This window comes from Mya arenaria, chromosome 9 (genome assembly GCF_026914265.1).
Source record: "Mya arenaria isolate MELC-2E11 chromosome 9, ASM2691426v1".
NCBI lineage: Eukaryota > Metazoa > Mollusca > Bivalvia > Myida > Myidae > Mya > Mya arenaria.
The window spans coordinates 18002328-18017607 of NC_069130.1; the positions used below are offsets into that span (position 1 = coordinate 18002328).

The window sequence follows — 15280 nt, forward strand, 5'->3', positions numbered from 1 at the left end:
ACATGTGTTTGCGAATTAAAATAAGGAATGAATTGCGGGGTTGATGTCATTATCGGGGTATGAACGCAATTGGGCTGGTCAAAGTGTGTGGAGTCCGAACAAAATTGATCCGAAGATGTTGCGTTAGATTGATACACGCAACTGCCGAACGTCAGTTTATTTAAGGAATGGAAGTTGAGGTGTACATATTGGAAAATGGAGTATATTGAGTATTTTGTCAATTGCAGCCATGGTTTTCTACACAAGTACTTGACGAAAATTGCTCTTGTTCGTCCTACAGCAATATTGCCAGTGTCATTTTCATTTAGAGCGTCTGGTTAATATACAATAAAAAGACTACCCATACAGTTACACTTTTAATATGAACGACGAATATGTTGAATATTCGACCTATTAGTATGACCGAACACAATTTTATTCAATAAAAGGCCCCAGCCAATAATACATGTTACAATGCAAATCAAAGTAACAATATATATATATATACAAAGAATGTCTTTGGAAGTACTGCCTTCTTACTGGACAATATTAAACACTGTTTGTGTATGATATCTAAACACTCTGACATTTAGAGATTTATTCGTGATAAGCAACATTTTACCTTCACAACAGTCCATGAATGAATGAAAACTCCCATAAAGTATCATTTTTCAGTGATATATACATACTTATATATTTCCCTCCAGTAATGAAAAGCAATCTTGACTTCTAATCATTTTTACTATACACGTACATGTATTTTATTTGCATAGAATAGCATATGTGAACTAACACTTGACCAGCTATCGGTTTCTCTAGCACAACCTTATAACAAGCGGCTGTTTATATTCCAACACATACCATTTACAATGACGACTACAGTAGCAATATGTACAAAATAGAACCGACACCGCCCAAGTTATGATTACGCCACACACACCCTCATGCAGGCATATTTTGTCCGGAAGTTGTTGGCGTTGCGCCCGCAGCCCCCGTAGAAGAATCTACGGCACTGGTTTCTGGCGGCATTAAAATACCAACGGGGAAAGCGCCCTCGGCACCGCCCCTTCTTCTTCGGCAGCCTGCACGTGATGCATGTGTCCTCGCAGTCCATTAGCGTTCCAAAGTTGTTGCCGTTTGATTTGCATCCTCCCCAAAGGAAGTCTTTACATGTCTCCGTTGAGGAGTTGTAATAATATCTTGGTATAGCACCTTTGCATGGACCGACCTTTTTCGGCTCCGTGCATACTGAAAGAAACGACAGTTTCCTTACAAGTATGTATCTAGGCTACAGTAGGTGTGATTGTATATTTCCACCTACGAAAACTGACGCTTTTATCAGTAAAATATTTTTCATTTGGAAATGTCTGTGAAAAACATTACTTTTTACGATCATGCAACATCATGAATGTTGTCGATAGGATTCTAACATTCTCAAAAAGTGAAATAAAAACATATTTAATTTTAAAGTGACACTCGTATTAAAAATCAGTACATAAAAATAAACCATAAATTTTGAGTAATAAACCTTTTACTACTTACTAAATAAGGCATTTATGGAAAATATTACTCACTGATAACAAGATTGTAACCGTGTATTTACTAGCTGAAAACGCACAAATTTAAATCACTGGTGCGTGCTAAAATATTTACAGTGATAAACTCGTCTCATAAGGTAGAAATACTAAGTTTTTTGCACATTTCTTTGAAATTAAACACGGTATCCTTCATACGAACCATTGTTTTCGATATTTATTCAACCTTTATGGTAAATTAAAAGACTTGAATTAATTGTGTTACACCTTGTTTGGGAGTAAGAGTGCATCTTAAAGCATCTTACCACCGTCCGCCAATATCACTGTCCATATTAAGGCTGCAATAATAAAACTCAGTCCTTTTCTACACATTTCCGTTCTTCGGTGTTAATTGAAAGCTAATGTATTATTTAAATGAACGAAATCAACAATCACTACTTTTTCCAATATCTTTGTCATATGTTTAGAATTAATGAATAGTTGCGTTATAGATCGTTAACACAGAAGAGTATTTGTAACCTTGGGCCATGTTTACGGACATTCTAATGTCAGGTCTAGGTTCAAACGCCGGTCTCTCAACACAGCAAATCTTGTATTACTTTACTTTTTTAGGGCAGTGTTGTTGAAATGTGCTGAAAATAATATCACTGGAAAGTTTACTATTATATACACACATACTTTGTAACAATAATTAAGGTAATTTAAATTAATGTTTAGTCCATTAACACTTTACCCGAGACCACTCGTAAATGGAGCTCATTCAGACCATTGCACATAAGCCGATGTTTAGAACATGAAACAATGTAGTTAAACAAGTGTTTACGTGAAAGTGTCACCTCCATCCTTCCTGGAATCCGGAAAAACGTTTATTTTAGGTCTGACATCCAGATTAACGATTATTTTAGGACTGGCTTCCGGAATAACGCTTGTTTTAGTACTTTCATCCTGAATACCACTAATTTAAGGACTGGCATTAAGATTATCGCTTATTGTAGTATTGCCATTAAGAATATTAAATTATTTTAGGACTTGCATCCGTATTATCGATTATTCTAGGATTGACATCCGGAATACTTTTAATTTTAGGCTGGCACCCGTTTTATCGTTTATTCTAGGACCGGCATACTGAATACCGCTTATTTTAGGACTAGCCTCCGAATTATCGCTTATTCTAGGACTAGCATCCAGAATACCGATTAGTTTAGGAATGGCGTCCGTTTTATCGCTTATTTTAGGACCGGCATACTGAATACCACTCATTTTAGGACTAGCCTCCGTATTATCGCTTATTCTAGGAATGGCATGTGGAATACCGCTTATTATTAGAATGGCATCTAAAATATAAAAAGTATACATTTCGAACAAAAATATAATATTGCTTTATTTCTGTACTTTACATTTGATTTTTCGGTGAATATTGTCAGTTCTATCAATCATGCATTAACTTGCAAGACACTGACAGTGCTCGTAGAATGTTCATACTTGGTGTATTTCTAAACGTCGAGCTAATTGAATAAATCCGAAAATGCTAGTTGTATTTCTGAAAGTCGTGCTAATTGGATAAATCCGAGAATGCTAGTTGTATTTCTGAAAGTCGTGCTTATTGGATAAATCCGAGAATGCTAGTTGTATTTCTGAAAGTCGTGCTTATTGGATAAATCCGAGAATGCTAGTTGTATTTCTGAAAGTCGTGCTAATTGGATAAATCCGAAAATGCTAGTTGTATTTCTGAAAGTCGTGCTAATTGGATAAATCCGAGAATGCTAGTTGTATTTCTGAAAGTCGTGCTTATTGGATAAATCCGAGAATGCTAGTTGTATTTCTGAAAGTCGTGCTTATTGGATAAATCCGAGAATGCTAGTTGTATTTCTAAAAGTCGTGCTTATTGGATAAATCCGAGAATGCTAGTTGTATTTCTAAAAGTCGTGCTTATTGGATAAATCCGAGAATGCTAGTTGTATTTCTGAAAGTCGTGCTTATTGGATAAATCCGAGAATGCTAGTTGTATTTCTAAAAGTCGTGCTTATTGGATAAATCCGAGAATGCTAGTTGTATTTCTAAAAGTCGTGCTAATTGGATAAATCCGAGAATGCTAGTTGTATTTCTGAAAGTCGTGCTTATTGGATAAATCCAAGAATGCTAGTTGTATTTCTGAAAGTCGTGCTTATTGGATAAATCCGAGAATGCTAGTTGTATTTCTAAAAGTCGTGCTTATTGGATAAACCCGAGAATGCTAGTTGTATTTCTGAAAGTCGTGCTTATTGGATAAATCCGAGAATGCTAGTTGTATTTCTGAAAGTCGTGCTTATTGGATAAATCCGAGAATGCTAGTTGTATTTCTGAAAGTCGTGCTTATTGGATAAACCCGAGAATGCTAGTTGTATTTATGAAAGTCGTGCTTATTGGATAAATCCGAGAATGCTAGTTGTATTTCTGAAAGTCTTGCTGATTGGATAAACCCGAGAATGCTAGTTGTATTTCTGAAAGTCGTGCTAATTGGATAAATCCGAGAATGCTAGTTGTATTTCTGAAAGTCGTGCTAATTAGATAAATCCGAGAATGCTAGTTGTATTTCTGAAAGTCGAGCTAAGTCGTGTAAGATTGTATTTTATTTCACGAGTGGTCACAACAAATATTTTCACGAGTGGCATAGCCACGAGAGAAATTATTATTTTTCTGTTACTCCTAGTGATATAAAGTATGATCTAACTGTGAATTCAACAAATGTTCTTTTTATTTCATGCACCTAGCGTGTTTTTTTCAATATATTTTCCTGCTGGATACACTCTTGTTTGGCGACAGTCCCTCTCCGTGTCCTCTTTGCGAAGGGAAGTAACTGCGGCATAACCGCCGTGTCAAGTTTACTCCTTTTCGCGCGAGCAGTACGTCCACAAAGAAGTTCCCTACTTTCTGAAATTTGTTGTTGCAATTGAAATTAATTTTAGAAAAAACACTTATACCATCAACGAAACCTAAGATTTTTAACATTTATTAAGGCACAAAACAAATATTTAAGCAAAAGCATTGTGGAAAGAAAAAAATATATCGCGTAGAAATACAAGTGAATGAGACTTAGTCATGTGACATATTTTTGTACATTAACGAACAATTTCAACGGATTTAACAAATACTGTGTATGCAAATATATACTTATAATAGCATGTATGCGTAAAAGCTACGGAGTTTGTGTTCAGTGTTTTTGTAGTGTTTATTTATTCACTGTTGCTCTCATAATCAGGAATTATCTGAGACCTACGTTGTTTCCTCGGTGGCGAGTTCACGGCGGTGTGCAGCCGCATGGCATTAGAGATAGCGGATTAGTTTCATATTTATTAAAGTTGAATGTCACGTTTCCGTTAAATGTTGTGTTTACGAAATATCCCAGAGGGCATGTCGAGGATGGGCCCTAAGAAGCTTTTGAGATGGATGGAGCGCAGACTTCAGAAGTTTTCTTCGACGACACGATGTCGGAAATAGCCATGGCCTGGCTGGTTTTCAATCCGCTCTAATTTTTTAGGTTTTTATGGCCGCTGATCTAAACTGTTTGATAAGGCGGGACTCCTTTATCGTTCAGCTTTTGGATAAGCCTTTTCCGAGCACTACAAGATATCTTAAAAATACTTAAGCCAGAGTGAAATGATCAAGTTATAATTTACCGATATGCATGAAATAATATATAATGACAATAATATATAATGACAATAATATAATGAAAATGCAAACCAAACAACAATACAAATATAAAGTCGCAGTAAACATCCTTTTTTTATTACAAATGAAATTGATTGGACCTCAAAATACACATTTTAAACCTTAAGAACCATTATAAATGTTTGATAGTTTGTAATGATTTATACTTCTGACACTTACAGTTATTGTTTCCAAATTAGAACCATATCCGTTATCAATAATGCCACATACATAATAAACAACAGGAAAGACGTGCACATATAGGCACTGGATTTCTTATCCAATTCTTCACTGTACTGATTGTTTTGACGACAACAAAATAACAACCCCAATATGCCTAGCGCATGTACATTTTTTACACGTGATACTATTTGCACAAAACGTACAAACAGTTTTAAGGCCGCCACACCACTTCCATTTAATGCAACTTTTACTGTATCTCCAATGTCCTTAGTCGAAATAGGAGCAGGACACACACACAGTTCTCTGTATGAAATTGCTATCACTTCTGATGCAATTATATACAAGTAAAAGACTAGAATCATACCGAGACTTTTCATAGGGCTTTTAACATGTCGATATAAATCTTCCTGGCAGATACTACAAAAGAGATAAGAAACAATTACAATTTTAAGTAATGTTCCAAAACTTTCAAACACTGCTGCGCTTATCCAGAATGCATCGATGTTGGCACATGGTAATTCGCCTGTTGAATTGGTGGTGTTCATTGTTTGATTTAATAGTATCACGACAGCACTCTGCATTGTAGAATTTCTGAAATTACTTTTTACTGTTTCTAACTCCTTGAAGAGTTGGTAAAAATTCCACCAGCTTATTGGAATGTCTACGAGCATAAAGAGAAGAGTCACACATTTCAAAAACGTTTTGCAGCTACACATGATAAGTTTGTATCTCTGGATTGGTCATAAACTATAAAGTTTATGATGGTTCTCTTCCTCAATATTGTAAAACAATTTTTCAATATTCCTAATTCCAATCGCCTTTTATACTTAAGAGGAGATATATAAACGTATAAAATCAACGATATGGATTATTCCATTCAGAGATATCACTGCCATTTAAGCCTATTCATAAGAATGTTATGAAACTCAACCCCATACAAATATACTTCATTATTTCACAACTGGAATCACGCACGCATATTAAATTTCAAGATCAGAAAATATCTAATTACCTTTTTTTGAAAATCATGATTCACCGTGACACTCTTATTCATAATCAATGAATACCTGTGTATTTAATAGCTTAAAACGCTTTTTGTTAAATGATTGGTGAATTCTAAAAGATTTACTGTGATCTACTATAGTCTCATATCGACATTTATTATTTCGTTCTGATATATTAAAACAATCGTATTATTTGTTGTAAATCTTGTTTGGGAGTAAGAGTGCATCTTTAAATTGCTAAGCTCACCTCCCCTCCTTCAACGACTATATTTTGATATTGTCCAAAATGTAGCTTAAACTAAGGGACCAGTTCATAAATTTAAAAATGGTTTTGATATTTTCCCCGTTGAACGACAACATATGCAGGACAGTGTGTTTTGAACTGTATACTTTAATTGATAACGAAGTCTTAAATTATAATGGCCCTTAATATTGTTTTCTTTTAAACATTGATTTTAAATACCAACTTTTCCCAGAAAAGATGAAGGATACATGGTAAAATTATAAGTATCTTCCATGGCCGCTCTACTATGATAGATGCTTTTTCTCCCACCTGAGTTAAACAAAATAAGTTAAACTGCAATTTATCACTGGAAGTGTTTTGTGCGTAATGAAAATAATTTGCTTTAGATATGTGATTATTTGTAATTGTCATGGATATGCGCTCAGTGATTCAGATTATGTAAACAGTCAAATCGTTCTCTAGATAGTTCTGAGAAGAGTGCAGAATTATGTCTTGAATGAAGCGTAAACATTTGAAGGGAGAAATAATTAATTTGATTTTTAAACATTGCCCCAAGACAGGGTTTCCATGAGCTACAGGCTACAGACGACGGTCTTCATCATGGGAGGTAATTGTGTTATTACAATAATACGAGGCTCATGAGGGCCTATGACCTACGGGCATGAATCTTGTGGTAATTTTCAATCCAAAGCATTTATGTGTGGGTAATAGGCAACAAACATATAGTTCACATTTGGTGTTTTGGTTAGCTGAAAACGTTGCGCGTTCAACATCTGAGGACAAAAAAATTGTAAGCAGATTGCTTGAACTATTTTAATATGTGCCAAGTCGAGGTCATCCGAGGAAAAAAATAAGATTTGTTTTCAAAAGTGTACTAATGGTCAAAATTTCACTGCTGTAGCTTCAAAATTAAGAAAGTAGGTCAAAAGGTCACAATTATTCATCCGAGAACAACATTCTTACTTGTTTGGAAAACTGTACACGTGGTCCAAATTTTATTGCTGTAGCTTCAAACATAAGAAAGTAGGTCAAGAGGTCACAAACAAGGCCATCAAAGTACAAAATAAATATTTGTTTAAGAAACAGTACACATGGTCCAGATTTCATTGCTGTAGCATCAAAAATAAGAAAGTATGTCAAAAGGTCACAGTCAAGGTCATCCGAGGACAACATGATGTTCGTTTGCAAAACTGTACACAAGGTCCAAATTTCATTGCTGAAGCTTTAAAAATAAAAAAGTAGGTCAAAAGGGGTGGGGCCAGCTTTGCCCTAGGAGCATTTTTTCAACTGCTTTGGTAGATGGTCATCATATCATGCTCCACAACAAATATCAAAGGTATGAGCCTTGTATTTTAAAACAAGAAGATTTTGAAGGTATTTCTTATATAAGTCTCTAGGAAACTTGTGACCCCAGGGCAGGGCCAGTTTTGACCCCAGATGCATAATTTGAACAATCATGGTAGCGAACCACTAAATGATGAATGATTTAAAATAGCAAGAGTCTGCCTAGCGGTTTCAGACAAAAAGGTGTTCAAAATTTTCCCAATTTAAGTACAACCAAAAAACAAATTGTCTCTCTATATATAACTTGAATCCTTTTAAATCCAAAAGTTACATTGATTGGTTACAAGAGAATTATATATATAGATAAATTATGTCTTTAGATTTGTCTGTTACCAAAAACGATAAATAATATGGTAAAGAACATCCATACAACTAAGATATGCATCACTGAAATTGTTAGAAAATAAAAAAAATAAACAATTGATAAAACTATTTTTCAAGGCAAAAAATGTTAATGGGCAGGGCAAAAAAAGGTAGGTCGGGAAACCGGAAACAAAGCCTTTTCAACGCCTTAGTGAATAGTACGCCTCGATTCTCCACCGTGAAGTACTATATTCCCAGTGCTATGACATTAACTACCAATACTTTATTCTTTTAACGATGGAAAATAAGCTGAGCATTTCTTTAATCTCTGAAAATATTATCTAAACCAGGCAAATTACACAGTATATATACTTTAATGTGGTCCACGACGGGGTCACAGCTTTGTACGTGTTCCGGCTTCTCCAAGATTAGAAAGCAAGAGAACTCAAAGACCTTGTGCAGTAAATCATCTAGTTGGACATAATCGTATAATGAAGACGTTTTTATGTCAAGACACGTTGTTTTTAAATAGCAATAAATTCTGCGATTAGCCCGTTCGTTTTACAGAACGGAAACTGGTGTGTTGAACCTTTTCAGATATACATGTATATAAATAGTTCCACTGCTCTGGCCGTCACATTCAGAGAAGGACACGTATAAAATTCGGAGGGGTGGTGGAATATCAGGGTCGGTCATATGGAGTAAGTGTTCAAAACGAAAACTGTCATCAAAATTTTACAACAAGAAGTACCAAGCCATCATCGAAGTCGAGAAGGATATCAGAAAGACCAAGAAGTAGATAGCACCAGATTACGGCGTTCCCCAAAACATACTAACAACATGGCTCAAAACTAAAGAGCAGATCAAGGTAAAATACCTGGCTGGCGACGTCGAGTCTGAAGGGAAAAAAGCTTGTGGGGCAAAATATCCCAGAGTGGAAACTGCGCTTCTCAATTGTTTCCAGAACGCCAGGGGAAAAATGCCACTATCGATGGCGAGTTAATGAGGACAAAGGCCAGATGGTAAGCCACAGAATCAGGCATTTCTGAGATTGAGTTTGATTTATCATCCAGCTGGCTTGAACATTAATAAACCATCATGGCATTGTCCACCAGAACATCAGTAGTGAGGCCAACTCGGTCGACAAATCCGCTGCTGCCTTCACAAGCTGGCAAGTTCCCCTGCAGACTATTTTAGACACATAAACGATGTGTTAAATGCCTATTAAACTGCCATTTTTGATCGGGCATTATCTGACAAAACAATTTCAGTCGATTCCGTGTCATGAGGGCAAGGTCAGCAAGGAAAGGTTGACAGCTATGATTTGTGCCAACATGAGTGGCACAGAAAAACTTCCGCTGCTTGTCATCGGGAAGTCCAAGAAGCCTAGATGCTTGTTTAAAAATGTAAAAATACAACGCAAAATAAGGCTAGTCATTGACAATTGCCAAGCACACCTACACATCAAAAATTTGCATGCGATCACACTGGTATTTCTTCCAACAAACACAACAAGTGTGACACAGCCGATGGACCAGGGTGTCATTCGGAACATGAACGTTTACTACATGTTGCAAGTTGTCGCCAGAAAGTCATCGTCAAAACCAATAGTGCACAATAACAAAACTAGAGGCACTTAGAATGATGCGTACTGCATGAAGCTATGTAACACCAGCTACCATAGCAAACTGCTATCGGCACGCAGAGTTTTCGAAATCGACTGAGCCGGTCACAGAATATGAAGAAACCAAACCCGACGACGACATACCACTGGCGCAGCTCGCAAGCATCCTCGGGCAAACAATATCAATAAAGGACTGTTTGGACGACTGCAATATTATGAGGGACCTCCTAGACGCCAGATCAGCCGACGCCAAAAACCCAAGCGAGGAAGAAGACGACGAGAAAGAACCATTTACTCCAACCCCACCATCTCCATCAGAAGGAGCAGCATTATGTGAAAAATTCCGATGACATCATGGGGAAATTCGACCGCATTGAAAGTAACTTTACACAGAATTTCCTCTACACTGCATGTAGAAAATCATAGGCATAAAACCCTTTTTCAAACCAATTTAAATGAATCCTGTCATTTAATAGTGTTTGTTTTATATCTGTGTTTGTGTTTACATAAACGTGAATTAACAAAAATCAAACATAAACGTGAATTAAATAAAATTCACACAAATAACTTCTTTTCTAAATAATGAGTTTGCTGTTTTTCCGCCGGAAATATATAACAAGACCGTTAGATTGCGGATGTAAGAATAAGACATAAATCGGACTCAAATGTGTTGGGTTTGGTGCTATTTTTTGTATTTCGGATTTGTCGAATGTTCGTTATCTCGAACCGTTTTCCTTGGTCCCGACGATCTCGACATAACGAGTTATTGGACCAAAATTACGTTTTCCCGGTAATGCATCTGATAACACTTATTTTATCATTATATAACTCTTTGATATAGAATTTGAAGGCAAAATACAGTCAAAGTATAACGAAAAGGTATTTCTATTGAGGTGCGAACCCACGCCAGTAAAGTCAAGAAAACACTAGAGAACGGACGCCTAAACCACAAGGGCATCATGACTTTAACAAAAGTGATAGATAGTTTGACCTCTTACCATTAGTGACCAATTTCGTTGTTAACGCTAATGAAAATGTGGTCTTCAAAGACGATTTGTAAGCAAATATTTACATTTGCTGAATAGTTCCAGCTTTTGATATCTTAGTTTTAAAGAGCTCTGCACTCTAACAGAAATACCACTTTTACAACGTTTTTTTATATTTTGAGTTGGAAAGAGCAAATATTTGCGTAAATATCTGCAAACCAATGATAAAAGATTGCTGACAAAAAACAAGGTCGCAGATTTGCATATTTTCGTTCGAAAATTTATGTTTTATGCATAAAACATTTAAATTTGAACTTAAATATATAAATCTGCGATCTAATTTTTTGTCAGCCGTCTTATATAACTGGTTTCCATGGATTTTCGCCAAAATTGGCTCGTTCAAAGACAAAAATAAAAAAGTTGTCAAAACGTTCAATCTGTGAGAGTGCAGCTTTAACACTCCAAACGATCTACAACAATTAATTTCGTCATACAAAAAAAGTGGAGTTTACATAAACAGTAGCTTTTTTATAAATATTGTACCCTTCATTACATTTTGGTAAACAATGTTTTGGAGAAAATATAATCTGAGTACCTGTCTAAGGTAACAGTTATTGATACAAACTCCACTCAGTGTAACTTCCCTTACAGTACAGTAATCACTGCCACCATGCAACATCGTGATCATATATCATATTGGTAAGTTATCTTTATTTTTTTTTTGTATCTTAACCTCAATGCAAAACTTGGTTCGACACAGGGCAAATGCAGGGAGGTTGGGAGTGAGAAAAGACTGATATGTATCCATGTTTTATTCAATCTTTTAAATATTCAAGCCATGTATTAATTGGCAATAATACCGTTTCAATGTTTACTTTATAAATGTGATACTAGTATGAAACTGTATGTGTCTGTGTCACACTTAAGACTGTCAGTTGATGTATTAATCTTTTTAAAATATTATTGATTATTGTCGAAAATCGACACTCAACAATACATTGTTTTATAAAATCAAACAAAAGTAAATGATATCTGACTCTTATCAACAATGTTAGTTAACATCTCAGGAACAATTTAAACTTTTAAATTTGAAAACCTATCGTGAAAAAGGTGAATGGCCCAGTGGGAAACCGAATACTAACTTGATGTATAACATAATGACGGAGGTATCGCCACACGATTGAAATACCACAGACATTGATGTAGTTTTTAATTAAGTACACCGTAAACCCCGCAAAAATCTGTTTTGTAGAACCCATAGCTGGATTTGATCATTTAATCAACTAAAGTGCAAAGCTTAACAATTTTACACGGACCTAATAGGTGTGTAATAATAGAACATGTTAGAACTTATTCAAAAGGAGCTACCTTTAATAAACTAGCCAACATTTTATATCGATAATAAGCGCATACAAATAGAACGAACATGCTCTGCATATTAAGTTATCAATAGCCAGCTGAAGCTAAAATCTGAAATAAATTAAATAAGAAAATAAGTTAAATTTTGTATGATATTGAATCAAATATAAATTGTTAAACATTCTTAAGATTAATGTCATAAACTTATAGAGCAGAACGGAAACAAATATCGTAACATGTACACATTAACCGGCATGCATCGCTGACTTCCGGTTTAGGGAGTTGATAGAACCCGTTACAGAAGTAAACTGCTGACCATATATTGAAAAGTGCTTACAATATAGATCAAATAAGAAATTTTACTATTAAAATGTTTTGATGGATTATTTATTTGTCAAAATCGATATTTCTACCTTTAAGAACGATGAGTTGATGATGGATGAATTTTTAAAATGAACAGTCTCCATCCAAATCCAGGTCACTTTACGTTATTGTGCTCTTGTCATGGCCCGTGTGTTGTTAAATGAGTTAGAGAGTAAATCGGCGAATTTGTGAGTGAGTGACTGACTGATAGATTAACTGAGCATGTGATTGAGTGAATTATTGTAAATGCACGAATGAATGAATGCACGAATGAATTAATGCACGGATGAATGAATGCTCGAATGCATGATTGAATGAATGAATGAATGAATGAATGAATTAATGAAAGAACGAACGAACGAACGAACGAACGAACGAACGAACGAACGAAAAAAATGAACAGACAGACAGACAGACAGACACACATACAAGACAGACAGACAGACCACCAAAAAGAAGGAAGGGATGAATGAAAATGCATAATTATGTCAGCATGTGATTAGAGCTTTAAAGCAGTGTTTGTGGTACGATTTGGGACACTTACTACACTGTTCGTGGTCTGGCTTGCAAGATACATACACAATAGTTTTCAGTTGATGTTGTTTTGTTTCCGCCGTCCACTGACACTCTTTGACGTGAGTGGAGATTTCTTCTTTTTCAAAGCATGATAAATGTTCTCGGAGCTAAAACGAATAAAATATTCAGTCAAAACAAGGATTTTGCCGACACAGAAAGATGTAGCATGTTCAATGGCATATAATCCACACTCTACTACATTGTCTTGTTTTTTAATAGTAGGTCCAACAACATTAATTATGTCTTCATGTTTCCATCAATTTTAGGTAATTAGTAGTTTAGCCCCTATATTATAGTCAAACAATTGAAAAATGTGCTATACACTCTTGATCTCTTATAATTTCATTATTTATATAATATTTAACAAATTCCTTTCTAAAACAACTAACAACAACTATTCGGACTTAACAAGTACATAAGGCCATTTTTTATTAATTGGTTAACGGATTTTTTTGAAAAAATGTTTGACGGGTGGTGCGAAAAAAAAAAAAAAAGGATTTCATACTCATACTTATTTTTTTACAATACATGTACATGCATTTTTCATAGCGTTTGTGGTCAAACTCAAACCCAAAAGATCAAAATAACAACAAAAAGGGAAGACATGTTCATAGAATGAATATTGATATGTTCAAATGCTCACTTTGTCATACTCATATGTTTGGCTTTATAGTCCAATTTTCTCTCCAACCAATTTCAAATTCAAAATAATGTAATCATTAAAATTATAAGCATTTTATACACTTTCACCTTATAAAAGTGTCACATTTAAGACAATATTATAATAAGATATATTACAAACTTTCAGTTTTACGGTCACTTTTTGTTGATGTTTTTGAAGCACATTCTGACTGCAAGAGTTTTCCTATTTGCAATACTATTTCCACATAACAACCTTACAATGAATATTCCTGTGTCTCCTCATTGCTGGGCACTACTTCTTCTCAACAGAAAAAGCACAATGTAACAAATTTCACTGACTCAATTATTTATTAAATGGAATATGAAATGTAAATAATACAAGAGCCGTCGTAAGACAGCGCGCTCGACTACGCCGCTTTGACTTATAATTCAATAACGATGTAATAATATCCAGTTTGGTCTGTTTGTGTCAAACCTACCTAAAATTATTCGATACAAAAGGTGAATTTGATGCTGCCCTCCCACCAGCCCGCCAAAACAATGACGCAAGTCATTAAAAATAACTTGATTTCCCATTATGAAAATATGGTTAAGAATATACAAATATGCCTTTCAAAGGAAATTAAAAAAAAATAATAATAAAAAATTCAAGGGCCATAATTTGTATTTAGGCTTAAAATGGAGTTATGTTTCTTGTTGTAAGATGGTCGTAAATAATTTTGAATTTTATTAAGTGCATTTAATGAACGGTATAGAATTTGTTTTATTAACATCTCAACTTGCCCTTAACTTTTACTTGCCTTAAACTTTAATCTAAGTTAATCAGGGGCCATAACTTGTATTAAGGATAATGAGTTATGTAACCTCATTGGGTGATGGTCCTGAACAATTGTGTGAAGTATTAAGTCAATTGAATGAAGGGTATAGAAGTAATTAAGCAATATCCCAACCTGCCCTAAAACTTTATCCTAAGTTCCATAGTCAATTAGGGGCTATAATCTATGTAAAGAATAATATGGAGTTATCTAATCTCATCATGTGATGGCTATTCTTCGAATAGTCGAGCTAAAAAATGACTTTCTGTTCAGTAACGAATTCTTTGAAGTTAAGATAGTTCTCTGCAGCTTTAACAAAATTCAAGTTACCACAGATTTTGATTACTTGAATAGTAATTTCCATATAATTTGTTTAACAATTTATGCCCCCTGGGACAAACACAGGACAATATATTTTATCAGTTACTATGGTTTATATGTGATTTGTTACCTTTGATACAGACATCAGCTTTGATATCAGTTATTCCAAAAAATAGTTTAAATTCAGATGGTATGTTGAAAATGAGAATTATTTTTTTTGTATGATCTCAGCTCAATTGAGGCCGCCATTTTGAAAACAAGTTTTAGAACTGTATCGTTATTTTGCAAAGGAACTGGCAACAGGTTTTACAT

General features: G+C 34.9%; 1 protein-coding gene across 1 annotated transcript; it reads right to left on the bottom strand.

The window, feature by feature from the left end:
* Nucleotides 1–904: 904 nt before the first annotated feature.
* LOC128245819 (BPTI/Kunitz domain-containing protein-like) lies at nt 905–2774 on the bottom strand. The gene is made up of 2 exons (XM_052964043.1): nt 2648–2774; nt 905–1227 (listed from the first exon to the last, which is right to left on the bottom strand). Exons 1-2 carry the CDS (start codon nt 2772–2774, stop codon nt 905–907), a joined length of 450 nt encoding a protein of 149 aa, XP_052820003.1.
* Between the last annotated feature and the right edge of the window lie 12506 nt (nt 2775–15280).

Bases quoted from the DNA above. Each gene is read 5' to 3' on its own strand.
- LOC128245819 (XM_052964043.1), bottom strand. From the start codon at position 2,774: ATGAGTGGTATTCAGTATGCCGGTCCTAAAATAAGCGATAAAACGGAC. The intron at 1,228-2,647 runs GTATTCAGTATG...CGTTTCTTTCAG, and splicing joins GGCTAGTCCTAAAATAAGCG to TATGCACGGAGCCGAAAAAG.